Here is a 19,367-nt window from a genome sequence, read left to right on the forward strand (position 1 = left end):
TCTGCTGGAGCTTCGGCTCCAAGCTGTCCACACCCAGGCGTGGGCTGGCTGCTGCTGCGCTCTGTGGGTAGGAGTCGTCGCTGCTTCCCTGCTGCATAAAGGGCACCGAAGAGTTAACAGGACCCCCTGCCCCACATGCCCCTCCCTGAAAAGACCCAGGCCCAGCTGGATCTGGCCCTGCGGTTTCCTTTGCATCACACCAGAGCATTGGGCAATGGGGCCTGGCTGCCGCGAGGCAGACACAAACCTGCAGACAATGGGGAAGCTGGGAATTCTGCAGCGGCAGCAGAACGGGCTGGAGGTGCAGCCGGGAGGGACTGCGGGGGCGTGAGGGTGGGGTGATGGGACACCCTGTGTTTACCACGCAGTCCCAACCAGGGGCTCGCCCGTCAATGCCCCAGCCCCGGCAGGGAGGACATGAGCACAGGCTGTCGGGGCCGGTGTAGAGGGGGTTACTCACTCAGCTGTCACACGCGTGAATAACGCGTGTTGCGGACACAGGTTCCGTGCCAGGGATGGTTCCGAGCTGCCAACCGGACTCCGGCGGTGAACCCTTGATTAGTCCTTTCTATTCAGTCTGTTTATGAACCAGGGCCCACCACACGGACCTGCACCAGTCCCCGGGGGATGGCACAGAGCGAAGCAAACAAACTAGCCCCAGCCTTTGAGTTCCTCCCCCAGGAGCAGGGTGTGGTCACTGCCCGCTGCTCCTCAGAGCAGGGCTTGCTGGGGGCCCTGTCAAAATGCGCTGGTGAGAGACTCCCCACTCCGTGCCTGGCTGCTCTGCAGCATCACAGCTGGGGCTGGAGTGGGATCGTCCCAGCATCCCACAGGGCAGCCAGGGCAGCTCCCACTCCCACCCAACACCGGCCAAGAGCCCAGGTATCCCAGAGGCAGGAGGGAGGCGGGTAGCAGTGCTCGCAGAGAACTGACAAACTCACAATGCCCAGCATCGTGCGCGTGGCCAGACCTCTGGCCCAGTCTTCAATAGAGGCCATCGCCCACTGCTGCAGAGCTGGTGATGGGATAACCTGCCCCCAAGGAACATGCCCTCCGCCCCACCCCTGCCCAGTGAGGGGTCAGCTCTGGCCCCGAAGCAGAGGAACTGATAGCCCTCCACTGGGCGGAGATGGGGGCCACTTCCTGAGAGGCTGGTGTGTTAAGAATTCCACCCAGAACATCTGTAACAGCCCGCAGCCTCTTGCACAAGCCCCGGCATTTCTGCATTTCTAACTCCTATAGTTCCCCCCCACACCCCCGACAGCCGAGTAGGAGCTGGGACAGCTGCCTCCCTGGGCAGGGGTGCAGGGGTCAGTTGCGTCAGCAGCTGCCGGTTTGCTTAGGGCAGCAAGAATACTCCCCAGCTGTCCTGTGACCAGCCTCCAAATAAACACTGGAAACAAGAACTAGGATTAGTGGCTTGCTACTGCCCTGGGGGCTGGGGAAGAGGCCTAGGCACAACTGCCAAATGCCCTCCCGCTCCCCCCCCCCCCCCCGGAGCCTGCTGGCCCCAGGGTCAGGCGTGTAACCAAACCAGCCACCCTTCAGCTGGGCTCTGGCTTTGTTAGCGGTGTGGGCAGGGCCTGTCCTCAATAGCCCCTAAGACAAGAGGGGCCGGGCCAGGATTGGGGCCTTTAGGTGTGACCATAATTCACAAGTTTCAGAGTAGCAGCCATGTTAGTCCGTATCCACAAAAAGAACAGGATCCTTGTGGCACCTTACAGACTAACACATTTATCTGGGCATAAGCTTTCGTGGGCTAGAACCCACTTCATCGGATGCACAGAATGGAACATACATAATTCACAGACTCACTGGGGATGTTTCTGCTTGCACCCTCCCAGCCAGCGTGTGCTGCCTCTGCCGCTGCCCGCTCCCTTCACTTGTGGCACATCGAAAGGCCCCCAGCGCCTGGGCTCCTTGGGTCATGGCACCCCTGCACCGGCCCGGATCTGACCGTGGGATCAGAGTCCTGGGGCCAGGGAATGTTGTGCTCCGCGTCCGCCAGGAAGCACCCGACTTGGTGAGCTTGAGGGCCATGGAGCGAGGCAGAGGGAAGCCCCTCAGACCCCCAGTTCATCGGACCCCAGACTCCACCAGGCACCCAGCTTGTGGGTCGTTTCCGACATGTTACTTCCATGGCCTGCCCCTGCCCCATGCAACGCATGCAGCTGTCCCTAGCCACATCCTATGGCCGCCGCCCAGGAAAACGCCAGAGCTGATGAGCTCAGCTATGAACAGGGCTTCTGCTTTTCAGTTTTTAACCCATCAGCACCAGCCCAACATCCCAACACAAACTCAAACGCAGCAACAAAGAGGCACGTTTATTCACTGAACATGGGGAGTGGTTACTCGGGTCTCCCAGGAGCAGCACCGCGCGCTGGAAGGGCGGGATTCCTAAGGACCCCCGCTGTGTGGTGCATGAATTGGTCTGCGTAGGCCCTGCTGGCAGGGACCCTGGCAAAGAGGGACCCCCGGACAGTGTGTGCAGAACCAGCGCCCCGAAAAGCCCAGACTTGTGGACAGCACCATAAAGTGCTAAATGTAACCCCCACCCATGCTCCCTTCAGGGCGTGGCAGCCCCATTCCCAGCCCCTCGGGTGCCTTGTCCCTGGGCTGAGGTCCCCCCACCCTGACAAATAAACAGGTGGCTTCATGCCACCGCCCCCATGGCCCCGCACACTCATTGTCACAGCAAGACTCAAGGGAGACACAGCAGCAGCCACGTCCGTGTTTAGGGCAAACCTGGAAATACCCACAGGAACACATTGGCGCTGCCCCAGCGGGCGATGGAGGGGCCTCGCCTGGGGTAAGTGGCAGCAGAGCCCCATACAGCCTAATGGAGGAAGGCGTAGCGCCAAGGATCAGGCCCCAGATCCACCTGTTTATCTGCTGGGGCAGGGGGATCTCAGCCCAGGGTGAGGGGAGCCGCTGGGACCAGGCTGCCAGGCCCCGAGGGAGCAATGCACAATCACACGGGGCTGCAGGGATGGTCTTGGTGAGACCTCCTGAGGGGGTTCGGTCCCACAGATCAGGGCAGGACTCACTCTACCTCTGCCCAGCCAGTCCCAGCTGCTTCAGAGGCCGGTGTGCAGGGACGAGACTCGAGGGGTCACAGAGCTGGAGCCAAGCTCTGGCAAGGGATGGCCGCTATCTGTGGATGTTGCGGGAAGAAGCTGTTGGTTCAGTTCAATCGGTGTCTGGCCGCACAAACCAGCAGGAAGGACGCAGGACAGCTCAAGATAAACCACTGCTCAGCAAATGCCTGAGTGCTGGTAGGAGATAGTGCAAGGGCTGTGCACGCCAGTGAGCAAAGGGAATTGAGCAGTTTGTAACAAGCGTCTCCTGGGAGGTGCGGGGGAGAGAGGCTGTTTGCAGGGCCAGGGTGACATGCAAGAGCTGCTGGGGCAACTGCAGATGCCGGCCCTGTCTAGATCCTCATCGCAGAATGGTTTTGGGTAGGAGAAAAAAGGTTGCAGACTGTGTTTTTAAAACCCTTTCCCCCAAATGCTTTGTTCCTATTGTTAAAACAAACAGTACTCTGGCTTGCTGGGCACAGGCTCCCACAGGGAAGCCCAGAGGTGCCAGGACTCACTCAGATCCCCTGGGTCAGCATGGCTGCTACACCGGGTGCTGCGTCCCAGGCCTGGGCGCAGCAGAGGTGCACTCAGACCTGTAACCTCCTGGGAAGTCTCTCTCCGGCCCAATCAGTCAGGGGCTGGCTCGTGCCCTGGAGCCTCTCCCATGACACAAACCCCAAAACACCAACATTTCCGGGATGGTGCCCCTGCTGGGTGCTGGAGGGGGTGGGAGGCAGTTGGATCCAAAAACCTAATCCCCAAAATCCCTGCCCTAAAAGGGGGAAGTTACAGAAAATTCTGAGCCTCTGGCAACAGGGGCGGGAAGCTAGAAACGCTCCCGTAATCTTCCCCCGGTGGATGCTGCTTGCAGCAGCTTGCACGGGGGCCGCTTGCACGGATGCACATTGGCACCTGGCTCTCAGGTGCTCGGCCGCACCCATGCAGAGTGTGTGCCCAAACGCTGCCCCTTTCTGACCTGTGCTTCACACCCTGGGCTGGTGCCAACGACTGCATGAGGGGCAGGGAAAGTTACGCCCTGCGGCCCTGGGTCTCTGTAAGCTAGGGAGGGCAGGTCTCTGTTGCCCTCTCATGGCTGATTTGCATAAGAGGGTAACAGGCTACTACTGCTGCCCGGCAGAGGAGTTACCCCCCATAGCTTGGGAGAGAGGAGCTCGGGCCAAGGGCCACCAGCACCCAATGCAGGGATCCTGCCTGGGACAGCTGCAGAGCTGAGGGTGAGGCTCCATATGCCACATCTCCATAGTTAACCTCCTGGAGGCTGGTTCTCTCTCAGAGGACCCCAGCCGTAGAGGAGACCCCACTGCATGGAGGTCTCCAACCACAGAGAGCACCCTAGCCAGAGAGGAGACCCACCCAGAGAGTGGCCTGTAGCCATGGAGATGTGGTTGTAGAGCGATTCCAGGTGTTGCTCCAGTCCCACCTCTATGGCAGAGGGGTTGTTGGGGGTGGGGCCAGACTGGGGGGAAGGGCTGGAGAAGGAATTTGCGGAAGGGGGACATGGGGAACTGGAGATTGGGGGGAAATCAAGGCGGGAGCTGGGAGGATAGGAAGGGGAGTGAGGCGCCAAAGGGTCGGATGATGGGGAAATAGGGGAATGAAATCATGAATATTCAAATATGCAAATATAGAGGTGGCATTATGTGCATTATATCGCCATCTGCCCCACCCCACAGCCTGCAGGGGCCTGGGGCATGCGAGGGGCGGTGGCTGTATGGCTGTGCGCCCTGCACGGAGCCCTAAGGGTAACGACAGTGAGCGAAGGGGAGGCAGTCATCGCCTGACATGTCACAAGCCCAGCCCGCGGTGGGGCTGCCGGGGGCCCGTTCTCAGCTCACACCCCGATGCTTTGGTCCTCCATCGTGGACTTGGTCTCCTGCGTGGATCTGGTCTTCTTCCTGTTGTCACCCATAGAGAGCGAATCCTCGTTCAGCATGTTGCGGAGGATGGTCTTCAGCGAGCGTTGGAACCGGTCTTTGAAGTCCTGGCCCATGATGACGTAGATGACGGGGTTGAGGCAGCTGTTGACGTAAGCCAGACCCACAATCAGGGGGTCGGACTCAGTGGCACCTTTGTAGAGGCGTGTGGTGGGCTTGTGGGCAGCAATGATCAGCCCCACCACGTGGTAGGGTAGCCAGCACACGAAGAAGCCGATGATCACCACAAGAATGACCTTAATGGTCTTGTGCGAGCGAGTGAAACGGCTCCTGTAGACGCGGGCCAGGACCAGGCCGTAGCAGGTGGCGATCACCACGAAGGGGACCAGGAAGCCGGCGGCGAAGCGGAAGGTAGCGACGGACACCTCAACGGTGGTCTGGTAACTGGCCACTTGAGCGTACTCCAGGACGCACATCACTTTGTCTGAGAACTCCTTGGTGCGCGTCGTCCGGAAGATGAGGGTTGGGAGGGTCATGAGCAGAGCCAGGAGCCAGGCTGCCCCGCTCAGGCCCCAGGCTAGCCGGGTCGTGCGGTGGTTCTGGCACCAGATGGGCCTGGTCACCAGGGCGCAGCGGTCCACACTGATGGCCATCAGGAGCAGGACACTGGCAAACATGTTCAGGATGGTGAGGGATGGGAGCAGCTTGCAGGCGAAGTCACCCAGTTCCCAGCGGTTGCCGCAGGCCACGGGCACGACCAGGAACGGCAGTGCCAGGCAGCATAGGAGGTCGGCCACCGCCAGGTTGAGGAACCAGACGGTGTTCACTGTGCGCTTCATCCCAAAGCCCGTCACCCAGATGACAGCCGCATTTCCCGGCACGCCCAGCAGGAAGACGAGGGAGTAGAGAACCAGAGACACCCACAGGATGGGGGTCAGCTGGAAAGTCTGCGGAGTCAGCATGTCGAAGCTGGGTGCAGTGAAGTTACCGTACGAGTAAAGATCATAGTCATCAGACACCTCGGTGACGCTCATTCTGCAGCAGGCTCTGTATCCTGTAAACAAACAGTCAAATAGAAATGCCAGTCACTTTCTGCTGCTCTGTGGGAATGGCACCGTAATCGCATTGTTTTATTAAAACACAGATCCAGATCGGCCTGTGGAACTCACCGACATACCTCTGTGAGGCCAGGAGCTTACTAGGATTTTTAAAGAGGACTGAACATTTGTACTCATGGGACCACCTGGCATCCCGCTGGGAAGGACTCAGGAAGTGTGGCTGGAATCTAAGCTGCCTGACAGGTGTTGTGGGGGGGACCTTCCCCTGTGGACAGGTTGCTGCAGAGCTCAGAGGATTTTTACACCTTTCTCTGAGTGAGATAGTGCTGGGCATTGTCGCAGACGGGATACCATGCTAGACGGGCCCTGGCCTCATCCACACTGGGAGGGAAGAGTGATGGTTCCCATCAATCTCACAGCAGGGGAGCATGCAGTCAGACCTCAGCTTACTGGCCATGAATTATTAGGGTTCATGCCCCGTTCCTATCAACCCCCCAAAAAAACCTGTCCTTGAGAATGTTCCTGGTTTTAAACCAAACCCCCACTCCCAGCTAGCAGCCTCCTGGTCTGGGGGCACCTCAGGGCCCTGAACTGCTGGGAAGCGGGGGGAGACGGGACTCAGAGCAGCTGGAATCACTCACAGGTTTGTTTTTAATGTCAATCTGCAGGAATTAGCATGCGTGAATTTGGTGCTGGATAAAGCGAATCTGCTGCCTAGGTGCTACCAGGACAGCTTCCCCCAGGCACCTTCCCCAGGGCCCTGCCGGCCGCACCCCCTCCAGGATGAGATGGGACCAAGTCCCACAGCCCACCCAGGCATTGGCTGCACTGGCAATTTGCCCCGATTCCAGTGCCTGCCCCGCTGCACACCCGCTGCTACACCATTGTCTGCACTGCTCCAGCTGAACGCTGCTTGGAAAGCAAATCACAGCGCACAGCCACGTTTGCAAGGGGGTAGCTGGGACCCCCAGAGCAGACAAGACTTCAGTCCTTGGCCTCTCTGCTGCGCCTACCCCGCAGGGGCCCAGACGGTACCAATGGGTGGATGCACGCCTGCCCTCTTGGGAGCTGGGCTGAGGCCCCAGCGCCTTTCGCACAGGCCAGCAAATGCCCATTGGAGGCTAAGGACCTGGGCCTGAGCATCTCCGCGTTCTGTGCCCGGGCATCTCCGTGTTCTGTGCCCGGGCTGCCCAGCCCAGTCACAGGACAACTCTGCACTGTGAAGCCAGTTGCCCAACGTCACATCCTTCCCATGATGAAAGAGCAATGCCGTGTAATTGGGGCAGGAAGGAAAAAGGAACTGCTATTTCTAAAGCACTCTCTTCGGGCAAGGTCCCCAATCCAGGAGGCATGGGCAGCAATGCCTACAGGACTGGGCCCTCGGTGAAACCCCCCATCTGGTTGGTGCAGGTTGCTGTGCTGAGCTGGGCCCATGTGGGTAGCAGTAAGTGCCTGATCTCGGCCTCTCCCCCTGCTTTAGGCTGGTGAAAGAATAACGTGATCGTGCAACAGCACAACCTCAGATTCACGGCTTCTTTCCCCAGCTCTGGGAGGGGAGCGGGAGCGGGAGCTATTGGTTACCCAGGGGCTGCTGGGAGCCAGGACTCCTGGGTTCTATTCCCAGCTCTGGGAGGGCAGTGGGGTCTGGTGGCCAGAGCAAGTGATGGCGCGTCAGCACGTACAGTTGCTAACAAAGCTAAACATGCAGAAATGAGGCTCTTCAGCCAATGGCAGCTCCAATGCTGCAGAGCTTCTAGCCACAAAGCAATCCAATTTCCCAAAGGAAGAGTTTTGTAAACACAGGAGCCCTCCTGCAAGGGCTCAAAGCAGCCTGCATGGTGGGTTTGAGCATTGGCCTGCTAAACCCAGGGTTGTGAGTTCAATCCTTGAGGGGGCCATTTAGGGATTTGGTGATTGGTCCTGCTTCATGCAGGGGGTTGGACTAGATGATCTCCTGAGGTCCCTTCCAACCCTGATATTCTGTGATTCCCTGTGATCATAACTATTGGGGGACGGACAGATCAGGGCGTGGGGGTGCCCTGGCACCAGACACGTATCGGAGCTAATTGGTGGAGCAGTGTGGTTGTACACCGATCCAACCAGGCTGGGTTAAACACAGCCCAAGCCCCTAGCGTTAACTAAAAATATTTTAACTGAACTAGAGAATGGAACCAGAAAAAGCCCCTTGTGCAGGGGAAAATCTCAAGCCTGGTCCACAAAGGAAAGTGTGACCAGTTCCACCAATCGAGTTAAGCTGAGATATGTTGCTGAGGGGGCATTGAGTCCTGTATCAGAGGGGCTTTTTCCGGTTAGCTCGAACTCTTTCCCAAGCAACCTCAACTACACTGAAAGCCGCTGCCCTGATGCGGAATAAGTGTGTCTACATGGGGGTGACACCAGTATAACTGCACCACTTTCCATTCATACCTTAGTTATACCAAAAAGCTCACCTGTGCAGAGGCAGCCCAAGACCTGTTTTACGGCAGTGAAGGGTTGCCCATTAGAGAAGAGAGGACGTGGGTGCCAGGAATTGAGCTGTCAGCATCAAACGGAACAGGCTTGCCACACCTCGGACAAACCCCGAGACCATTCCAACAACTCACATGCTGACCCACAGCCTATCTAAAGCTCCACCCCAAATGCAGCACCGCGACGGGCAAATCCTGACCTGAGACACGACTGGTCAGGGAGCAGGCACCACCGGCGTGGGGTGATCTGTGGGCAGACTATCAGAGCAAGCCCAGGGGACCGGAGGAAAAGCAAATGATCCAGGAGCACCAGCCCAGAGCCAGCACTAAACGTGGCCGGCACCGTCTCAGCTGGATTCTGATAGACGCCCTCCTTTGGTCAGACCACTTTCAGCAACGCCCCGACTGGCTTAACAACAAGCTTCGAGGCCTAACCCAGACTATCCATAGCAACTTGTGCCTGTCCGAGATAATGACAATGCCAGGAGCTGCCCACGAAGTGCAGGCAGGACGACATCGGCATTTGCCCCATGGGTTCGGCTGTTCCCCACTGGAAGGCCTCACAATGCCCCCAAGAAGAGATGGCTCTGGGCCCGAGGCACAGAGCTAAGCAAGCACTCACCTCGTGTGCCAGATCCCGCAGGCTGCGTCCGTGTTGCAGGCGATTTTCGCAAGTGTGGACAGGCAGCGAAGGCTGAGGTTTTATAATACCACAAACAGGAAGCTCCAGGGCTCTGCAGAGAAATTGCCTAGTTCAGCCCTTAGGAGCAGGGAGAGGCTCAGAGGTGGGGTGGCAGCCCAGAAAGGAACCTGGCTCTGGTGGAGGCTTCCACCCCCATTTCTGGAGCTCTGCGTTTGATTCCCAGTGCTGCAACTCTCCCCTAAACTGCTCTGGACTTGGGGCCCCGTTCTCCATCCCCCCAGCACTTCATGCAGGTGTTTGCACCCATGAAACGTCCCCCAGGTCAGAATAGCTACACTCTCCCGTGGGGTAAATGACAGCGGTGCAAACACACGCCTGCTCAGGACGGAGGCGGTGATGGCAGAGAGACCCTGCGCAGACAGACAAGTCAGGCACAGGAGATCGCAAAGGGGCTGTTTGGAGCAGAATTGCATCCTGGGGAGATTAACTCTCCCAGCAAAAACCTCATCTCAACCTGCTTCCTGCTGCAGCGCCAGGGTAGGTGAGTGCCCCCTGACCCCACGTCAGGCTCTGAGCTCCTTGCCATGGGGCCTCCCAGCTGCCTGCATCTTGGGCACTACCCACAGAACCCAACCCCCCTGGTCCACCTCGGCCCTGCCCCTGAGGGACCCTCTGGTGGGGACTCCATCCCAGGGCCCATTCAGACTTCTCCTCTGCTGAGGCTGCAGCAAGGGCGGGTAGCTATGGGAGGCTGGGTAGGAACCAGCCCTACCTCCCTTTCCTTCCACCCAGGAGAGAGGGAAGCAGAGGGACCTCATACTGTAGCCCCCTCCCAGAGCTGGGGCAGGAACACAGGACCCCTCTGGGGTAGCTACCTGCAGCCCTCCCAGCTGAGAGGCCTTTGCTAGCTGCGGGCGGCAGGGCGGGGCAGGGCAGGGGCCCACTTCAGGCCTGATTCTGCCGCTGCATTCCTACCTGAGAAACTCCACGATTGCACCTGTTTGAGTGAAAACAGGCACCTGGGCCATCGCTTCATTAGGCACCTGGGGTCTCACCTCCCCGACCCCCCCCGGGACCCAGGACTCTGGGGTCCTAGCCCCAGCGCTAGGCAGAGGATCTAATGATTTAGAGCATCAGGGGTGAGTGGTCAGAGCAACAGGGCTCCGGGTGTAGTAAGAGGAGGCCCTGAAACATAAACCCTTGTCAGAGGCTCGGTGTGAGGCCTGAGGCCTGGGCTAAAGTCATGGTCAGGACTTTGCTCACAAAAAGCAAAGTGAAGCTGTGAGCCAGAGACAGGTCCGGCTCACAGGAGCTGGCAAGGAAAGGGCTGATGCTGCAGACAGAGACACACCTAAAAGGTGCTGGACACCAGATAGCAGAACAACTTGCACACTCCCCACGCGGATAACAAGGAACAGCCTGACCCACCCCAATAGCTGGTTGTCTCTGGGCTGCTTGCCACCCTGCAAGGGCAGTGGGAGCATTCCAGGGCTGTGTAGCTTCTTTGGATCCTTTTAACTCTTTCTTTGTTACTGTTAGTTGCTCTGCCAAATTTGTGGTGTGCTGTTCCAACCATCTCACTGCCATAGACATTCGTGGCAGAATTCTCGCTTTTTCACTTTTATTATTTTTTAGAGCCTCAGTTTCTACCATCGCTCTACATAGGCCAGTCCATATTTCCACACTTTTTTAAAATTCATACGGACCCCCCCTTAATGGCAATCCAGCAGGTCCACGAGTTATCAAACTCTGTGGGTATATAAACGGAGGGGATCAGGGGGTTCCCTAGCTCGAGGTTTTCTGCCATGTTAGATCACGGTTCCTAAAGCGGACAGCTCACTTATTCACCAGATCAGTGGTTGGGGTCACCAGTGTTGTCACATGCTCCCGGGTGTGGTGCTCTGCTCTGTTCAGTGTTGATATCAATTGGCTACATGCGTGTTCCCTCTGTGTGCTGCCCCGGCTCTGCAGATCGCTGACACATCAAACCCTGAGAGAACCCCCAATGACCACAGACTCTAGTAAGGTATGAAGGCACCCGGCCAGGTTTAAATTGTCGAAGAGAAACACAGTCTCCAGCTCCCCGGCATAGAAGTCCAAGGTGCTGCTCAGGTGCAGCTAGCTAGTACTTATGTGCTTCCAGTCAGTGGCAGGACTTTCCACTGCCTCCTAGGCTGGACAAAGACGTCCACTCAGAGAGGCATGTCAGGTGTGTGAATGAAGGATGCATGGATAATTAAATCAACCTCCAGCATCAGCCCTTCCTGATAACACCAGGAAGGGCTTTGCAGACAACAGCCCTGGCAAAGTGAGAAGAGTCCACCCCAAAATAAAAGAACAAAGGTGCAATTGAAGCAAGAATGCAAGAGGGTGTCTGTGTAGATGCTCAAAGCCCAGAGGGGCTGCAGTTTGTGGACACACCCAGCCAGCCAAGGGATTCTTTTAAGCAGAGAGGTTCAGATCTCAACCCTCTAGGAGAAAGGTGACGGGGAAAGGACCCGAGCCTGCGGATAGGAAGAATGAGTCAACTCTAAGAAGGGAAATGAAATTTTGCAGTATGCACAGTGATGAGAATTTGAAAACTAGTGTCAGTGCTGATGCAAATTACCTGTCTGACAAGGGAGGGGGAAGATTTGCCTATAGTTGTTGGCACAGAAGATACAGCAGGTCAGAGCTTATAGGGATATTTTCAAGAACTCCTGGCAAGACCACAAAAGGTTCAATCTGCTATTGACCTAGTCAAATATTACCACGGGTTCGCAAAGGGATTCAGTAACATGTTATTTCCATGATAAACCTGACCAAAAAAAGCTTCTTCTAGTCAAACCTGATTTTGATAAACCATTGCTGTTACCCACTGATAATGTTGATGTTAAACTGAAAAGTGTAATAATCCTTGTGATGTTGCAGTCTATATTATTTTATGAAAATATGCTAATGAGTGTGAATATAATTTGTAACTGGAATATGCTTCATGCAAAAGGTCTCTTGTATGGTATCATTACAAAGCTTATAATCTACTGAGCGTGGTCATCCTATTTGTATGAATGTATCGTTCTTGTATCTGAAATTAGGAATATGAAATATAACTCTGAAGCCTATTGTAATTATGCAAAGGGTGGGCAATTAACGGTGGTTTGGAATCTTGATGACACCCACTGACAAGGACAATTGACTGTTGGTGGCTCTGTTTACCTGTAAGTCTTCCTGTATCCATGTGTGCTAGCAAGTGGGTGTGTCTTACATGTCACCTGAACTAGAATCCATCTTTAACCTGGTGCTTTTCTATTTAGGAGGGGCTGGGAACCCAGAGAGGGACAAAGGATTTCTGCCTTGTGCAAAAGATATATAAGGGGGTGGAACAGAACAAAGGGGGAGCCGTCATGAGCCATCTCCTAGCTACCACCTGAGCTGGAACAAGGACTGTCCCAGGGGAAAGGGATGGGCCCAGACTAGGAAGGCGTCCAGTCTGCGACATCTCTGAGGGCAAGACTGTATCTGTATTCAGTTTTCTTACTGTATTAGGCTTAGACTTGCATGTTTCATTTTATTTTGCCTGGTAATTCACTTTGTTCTGTCTATTACTTGGAACCACTTAAATCCTACTTTTTGTATTTAATAAAATCACTTTTTACCTATTAATACATACCCGGGGTTAATTAATACCTGGGGGGAGGCAAACAGCTGTGCGTATCTCTCTATCAGTGTTATAGAGGGTGAACTATTTCTGAGTTTACCCTGTATAGGCTTTATACAGGTTGAAAAGGATTTATTTGGGGTTTGGACCCCATTGGGAGTTGGGCCCCTGGATGCTGGAGACAGGGGCACTTCTTAAGCTGTTTTCAGTTAACTCTGCAGCTTGTGGGTCACGTGGTTCAGACCTGGGTCTGTTTGCAGCAGGCAAGTGTCTGGCTCAGACAAGGCAGGGTACTGGAGTCCCAAGCTGGAAGGGAAAATGGGATCTGAGGTAGTCTAGGCACATCAGATGGCAGTCCCAATGGGATTTCTGTGATCCAACCTGTCACAATACTGAATGAAAAATTCCTGTGATCCCTTCAGCAGTGCCTAGGGACACCCCTTTCTGCATCAATTTGGGGGGGGGGGGGTGACGCTGATTGGAATATGGGAGACTGGAGGGTATCTGCTGACAGCCAGTCGGGATGCAATGACTCCCACAGATGGGAATGGGCTAAAGTGACATGGTCTCTCCCTCACCCTGCAACCCCCCTGCTCTCTGCAAGCCCCACCCCTCACCCTGCCACCCCCACCCCTCACTCTGCTTCCTGCAACCCCCTCACTCCCTGCAACTCCCATCCCTCACCCTGCTCCCTGCAACCCTCTTGCTCCCTGCAACCCCCTGCAACACCCCCTGCTCCCAGCAACTCCCCTGCAACCCGCACCCCTCATCCTGCTCTCTGCGACCCCCCCCACTCCCTGCAACCCCACCCCACCCCCATGCCCCCACCCGCCTTGATGGGTAGCTTTGTGGTGTGACGCGGACAGAGGCTGGGGCAGGAGCAGTGCCTGGTTTATTGGACAGACAGAGAGAAGGATACAGGATTTGCTGAGGCCGCAAGGCCCTGGGAGCCTGAAATCATTATTGGCCTTGACACCCACCACCCCAGCTCCTGGTGCCAGCACACGGTGCCTTGGCGAGCCTGGGGAGCCTATGTTGTCAGGTTAGCCTGGTTCCTCGACCCTGGCACCGGCCAGCCCCCCTCCCAGCTCAGCCAGCCATGCAGCTCCCCCAGGCTGGAGAGGTGGCGGTTCCCCCCAGCCGGTCCTTGGCCACCTCCTGAGGCTGTTCGGACTTTTCTTGGGCGCCATCCCCCAGAAGCAGAGGGGGGACCTGCCCCCGCCCGCTCTGCGCTTCGGGGCTTTCACCCGGCCGGGGGCCCCGCTGCGCGCCCGAGCAAGCCTGGACCCTTCACGTCAGGCGCGGGCCCAGGCTCCGTCCTGGTTCTCATCCCTCTGGCCAGGCTCGGTCCCACCGCGGGGAGCGCCCAGGGGCGGCTCCATCCTCCGGCGCCTCAGTGGGTCCCGTCGCGGCTCTCAGCCCATGCGCCCCGCGGGGCCTGCCGCCCGCTCCGCTCCCGCCGCCGCGGGCCGGCGGCCGCCGTCCAGGGCCCCTCGGCCGCCGCCTCCCGCTGCCCCGGCCCCGGGCCGCTGTGGTTGCAGAGCCGCGGGGCCGCGGGCCGGGCTTCGGTTCCGTTCTCCGCGCCGGGCCCCCGGCGCCCACACCAGCCCGTAGTAAATCACCAGCAGCAGCGCGGCCAGCGAGAGCGCAGAGGAATAGGCGCAGACGGTGGCGGACGCGCAGCCAGCGCGGGGGGCCCGGCCGCCCCCCAGCAGCAGCTTCCGCCCCCCCGCGGCCGATCGCCGGCGTAGCTGGGGGGCACCGGCTGCCCGGGCCCGTCGCCCTCCCTCTGCTTCATGCCGGCTGCGCCCAGGGCGCTCGGGGGAGGCTGGCACGGCCCGGGGCGCTCCGGAACCTCCTGTCCGGCCCGGTCTGGGCAGCCTCGCCTCTCCCTCCGCCCCTCCTGTGCCAGACCCGCCCCCCCACCTCGCTGTGCCAGCCTCTCGGCCCCAGACTGCCCCCTCCTTCCGCCCTGCCGGCTCAGCACCCCGCCCGGTCCCCAGGAGACAGAGCTCGGCTCCCTGCGCCCCCTTCATGCTGGGAGGGTGGGGGAGTCTCAGGGCTTGGAGCAGAGCCTGCACCCCGCCCCCCACACACAGGGTTAGTCTGAGGCTGGTGGGGTGGGCATTTCCTAGTCTCAGCCTTCAAGGAATCTGCCTCCCCCCAGCCTGGCTGCCCAGAAAAGAAGTGGGAGACAGCGATGCAGCCCCCAGGCCTAGGAAGCACCTGCTGAGCTCTGGGGGCTGCAAGGACCCTCTGCCACACACCCTTCCTGGCACAGGTACCCCGCCACTCCCACACAGGGAGCTTGGGTTGGAGAAGAGGGCGCTGCCCACCCCATTCCCCACTCTGTAGGGCCTGGAGACCCTCACCCCCAATCCCATCCCTGACCAGTCAGCGCCTGCCACCTGCAGCTTTGCCCCTTCCAGCCCCGAATCCCATGCTGGGCAGACTCCACACAGGTGCACAGTCCCCTTGGCAGGGGAGTTCCACACACACCAGGCCCCAGGGACCTCACTGACCCCACCAATCCTCCCTGGAGAGTCCCAGTACCAGCAGGGGGGCTGCAAGGCATGGGGCAGGGAGTGACTCGGGGCCTAGTGTAGGCACAGTGCCTGGCCCCATAGCCCCTTCCTGGGGCTACCACAGCACAGTAGTGGCCTCCCCCTCTCCAGGCATCACCAGCAGGCAGCGGCTGGGGGCTCCAGGGCTCTGCCTGACCAGCCTGTCACACCAGTCAATCCCGTTCACAGCCAGAGAGCTAAGGCACAGGGAGAAGGGACTGGCCCAAGGTCCTCCAGCAGCGCTGTGGCAGAGGTGGGAACAGAACCCAGCTCTCCTGCCTCCCAGCTCAGTGCAGTCACCCAGTCACCGCACAGCTCTGTGCATTAGTGCCAAGGCCAAGATGTAGTCAGGGGTGTTTGGTAAAAGTACTGGACAGGTCACAGGGTAGTGAATTTTTATTTATTACCTGTGACCTGTCCAGGCCTTTGACCAAAAATACCCATCTAAATCTCTACTTCTGGGGCCCCGCTGCTCCAGTGCTGGAGGTTGACTGCCCCCCAGTTTCTGCTCCCGGGATTGCTCTCCGGACACCCCTGGCCACTGCTCCAGCTGCCCCCAGGAGCGCTGCCCAGAGCGTCCCAAGCAGTGGCTGGTGAGGGTGGCCCAGGACCACCGGAGCAGCTGGCTCCAGGTCCCTCCAGAAGCAGTGTCAAGGTTTTTCCCCCACTTTGAACTTTAGAGTTCAAGAAGTGGGGACCTGCATGATCACTTTTAAGTTTAATTACTAGCTTAAATCTGGTACGCTGCCACCAGCCAGAAGTTAGTGTCTGGCACACTTTCTGTTCCCCCAAAACCTTCCCTGGGGAACCCAAGACCCAGACCCCTTGGGTCTTAAGGAGAAGTTAACCATCCCCCTCCTTTCCCCCCCAAACTCTCCCCTCCCTGGGTTGCCTTGAGAGGCTTACACAGATCCAAACTCCTTGGATCTTAAACAAAGAGAATTAACCATCTGCCCTCCTTTCCCCCCACCAATCCCTGGTGAGTTCGACTCAATCCCTTGGATTTAAAAAAAGGAAAAATCAATCAGGTTCTTAACAAGAAAGCTTTAATTAAAGAAAGAAAAGGTAAAAATTATCTCTGTAAAATCAGGATGGAAAATGCTTTACAGGGTAATCACATTCCTATAGACTAGAGGACCCCCGCCCCAGCCTTAGATTCAAAGTACAGCAAACAGAGTAAAAATCTTTCCAGCAAAAAACACCATTTACAAGTTGAGGACAAAACATAAGACTAATCGCCTTGCCTGGCTATACTTACTATTTTGAAACATGAAAGACTGATTCAGAAAGATTGGGAAAGCTGGAATGATGTCCCTGTCCCTCTCAGTCCAAGAGCAAACAACAAACAAAAAAAACCACAAAGACTTCCCTCCCCAGATTGAAAGTATCTTCCCCCATTGGTCCTCGGTCAGGTGTCAGCCAGGTTCACTGAGCTTCTTAACCTTTACAGGTAAAAGAGACATTAAACCTAACCATCTGTTTATGACAAGCAGCCAGTTGGGCTGGCTGTGGGGCACCCGAGCAGTGTCCTGAAGTCAGCCACACCAGCTGCTGCAGAAGTCATAGAAAGTCCAGCCTTAATTATTGCAACGCTCCAGCCTGTACCCGTTTGAGAGACACGTCTGGGGGCAGACGAGTGGCTTGCAGAGAGGCATCATACCTGAAGCTCTGGCCTTGTGGTTTTAACGAAGCAGATTTTCTCCCGCATCGCCTGCGCTTCTGCATTGGATTTGTAACACCTCCCTGTCCCCCTACAGCTAAGAAACACGCTGGCTCCATAGATTAACAGGGCAGGTGGGCTAGGTGGTGCCTGCAGCATGGGAGGATTGCATTAGCCTCCAAGGGGCTGTGCTGTGTTCACGCCACAGGCCAAGGGCTCAGTGCAGGTTTGCTTGTGCACAGGAGGCTTCCTAGAGCAGCCAGACCAGGTCAGACAAAGGTCCTCTAGCCCAGATCCTGTCCATCTGACAGTGGCCAGTGCCAGGTGCCCCAGAGGAAGAACAGAACAGGGATCGTTGGATGATCCATCCCGTCGCTCATTCCCAGCTTTTGGCAAACAGAGGCTAGACACACCACCCTGCCCATCCTGGCTAATAGCCATGATGACCTGACCCCATTAACGTATCTAGTTCTTTTTGAACCCTGTTATGGTCTTGGCCTTAAACCATCCCTCTGGCAAGGTTGTTCCACAGGTGACTGTACTTCATAGACTCTAGGACCGGAAGGGACCTCGAGAGATCATTGAGTCAGTCCCTGCCCTCATGGCAGGACCAAATACCTCTAGACCATCCCTGATAGACATTATCTAACCAACTCTTAAATGTCTTCCAGAAATGAGATACCACAACCTCCCTGGTATTTATTCCAGTGTTTAACCATCTGATAGTTAGGAACTTTTTTCTAATGTCCAACCTAAACCCCCTTGCTGCAGTTTAAGCCCATTACTTCTTGTTCTGTCATTAGTAGGGCTAAGGTGAACCAGTTTTCTCCCTCCTCCTTATGACACCCTTTTAGATACCTGAAAACTGCTATCATGTCCCCTCTCAGTCTTTGCTTTTCCAACTAACAAACCCAGTTCTTTCAGCCTTCCTTCATAGGTCATGTTCTCAAGACCTTTAAGTCATTCTTGTTGCTCTTCTCTGGACCCTCCTTTGGGTTTGTTTTAAACCTGCTGCCTGCTAATTTCATTAAGTGACCCCTAGTCCTTGTGTTATGAGAAGGAGTAAATAAAACTTGTTTACTTTCTCCACTCCAGTCATATTTGGATAGACCTCTAGCATATCCCCACCCCACCCCCAGTTGTCTCTTTCCAAGCTGAACAGTCCCAGTCTGATTAATCTCTCCTCACGCAGCAGCCGTTCCATTCCCTAATCGTTGTTGCCCTTTTATAACCTTTCCAATCTCAATAGATCTTTTTGAGATGGGGTGTAGCAGATACCGGCCTTTGCTGGTCTGTTGGGAATCAGCTTCCAGCCTTGGAGCGCCCCTGCTGACCAGTGTCTCACCTGCCTCAAGCCCCATGCCCCCCAGACCCCAGCTCCTTCCTTGGGTGCTGCCCACAGTTCTGTGAGTCCATTTGTACATAAGAACGGCGTGACCGCGTCCATCCAGCCCAGTATTTGTCTACCGACAGTGGCCAATGCCAGGTGCCCCAGAGGGAGTGAAGCTAACAGGCAATGATCAAGTGATCTCTCTCTCCTGCCATCCACTCCATCCTCTGACAAACAGAGGCTAGGGACACCATTCCTTACCCATCCTGGCTAATAGCCATTTACGGACTTAACCACCATGAATTTATCCAGTTCCCTTTTAAACATTATTGTAGTCCCAGCCTTCACAACCTCCTCAGGTAAGGAGTTCCACAAGTTGACTGTGCGCTGTGTGAAGAACTTCCTTTTATTTGTTTTAAACCTGCTACCTATTAATTTCATTTGGTGACCCCTAGTTCTTGTATTATGAGAATAAGTATAATAACTTTTCCTTATCCACTTTCCTCACATCACTCATGATTTTATAGACCTCTATCATATCCCCCCTTAGTCTCCTCTTTTCCAAGCTGAAGAGGCCTAGGCTCTTTAATCTTTCCTCATATGGGACCCTCTCCAACCCCTAATCATTTTATTGCCCTTTTCTGAACCTTTCTAGTGCCAGTATATCTTTTTTGAGGTGAGGGACCATATCTGTAACACAGTATCGAGATGTGGGCGTACCATGGATTTATATAAGGGCAATAGAGATCTTCAGTCTTATTCTCTATCCCCTTTTTAATGATTCCTAACATCCTGTTTGCTTTTTTGACTGCCTCTGCACACTGCGTGGACATCTTCAGAGAACTATCCATGATGACGCCAAGATCTTTTTCCTGACTCATTGTAGCTAAATTAGCCCCCATCATATCGTATATACAGTTGGGGTTATTTTTTCCAGTGTGCATTTCTTTACATTTATCCACATTAAATTTCATTTGTAGCTTCCAGAGAACCACAATCCTGCCCCCTGGACAAAGAGCGACTGCGCCGTGT

The 19,367-nt window shown here is 56.0% G+C and overlaps 3 protein-coding genes across 6 annotated transcripts in view; 1 reads left to right on the forward strand and 2 right to left on the reverse strand.

The window, feature by feature from the left end:
- The window catches only part of BBC3 (BCL2 binding component 3), a 245,466-nt gene that overhangs the window by 184,130 nt on the left and 41,969 nt on the right, over positions 1–19,367 (forward strand). The window lies entirely within an intron of this gene.
- Positions 5–12,781, reverse strand: LOC116819223 (C5a anaphylatoxin chemotactic receptor 1). 4 transcript variants are annotated; one of them, XR_012656752.1, is made up of 3 exons: positions 7,047–7,188; positions 3,053–6,029; positions 5–91 (listed from the first exon to the last, which is right to left on the reverse strand). XR_012656752.1 is itself a non-coding variant. In XM_032770773.2 (2 exons), exon 2 carries the CDS (start codon positions 6,007–6,009, stop codon positions 4,933–4,935), a length of 1,077 nt encoding a protein of 358 aa, XP_032626664.1. In that variant the 5' UTR covers positions 6,010–6,029; positions 9,124–12,781; the 3' UTR covers positions 2,311–4,932. The 4 variants fall into 4 exon arrangements, 3 of the variants coding, with proteins under 3 accessions (XP_032626664.1, XP_032626665.1, XP_074926650.1); XM_032770773.2 differs by lacking the exons at positions 5–91; positions 7,047–7,188 and adding an exon at positions 9,124–12,781 and having other exon boundaries at positions 2,311–6,029; XM_032770774.2 differs by lacking the exons at positions 5–91; positions 7,047–7,188 and adding an exon at positions 8,484–8,850 and having other exon boundaries at positions 2,311–6,029.
- INAFM1 (InaF motif containing 1) lies at positions 14,086–14,660 on the reverse strand. The gene is given in 3 exon segments (XM_032770758.2): positions 14,086–14,373; positions 14,375–14,501; positions 14,504–14,660. Coding segments are annotated over 3 exon segments (402 nt in total). The 5' UTR covers positions 14,580–14,660; the 3' UTR covers positions 14,086–14,174.

Source organism: Chelonoidis abingdonii, chromosome 11 (assembly GCF_003597395.2).
Source record: "Chelonoidis abingdonii isolate Lonesome George chromosome 11, CheloAbing_2.0, whole genome shotgun sequence".
In the NCBI taxonomy this organism is placed as follows: Eukaryota; Metazoa; Chordata; order Testudines; family Testudinidae; genus Chelonoidis; species Chelonoidis abingdonii.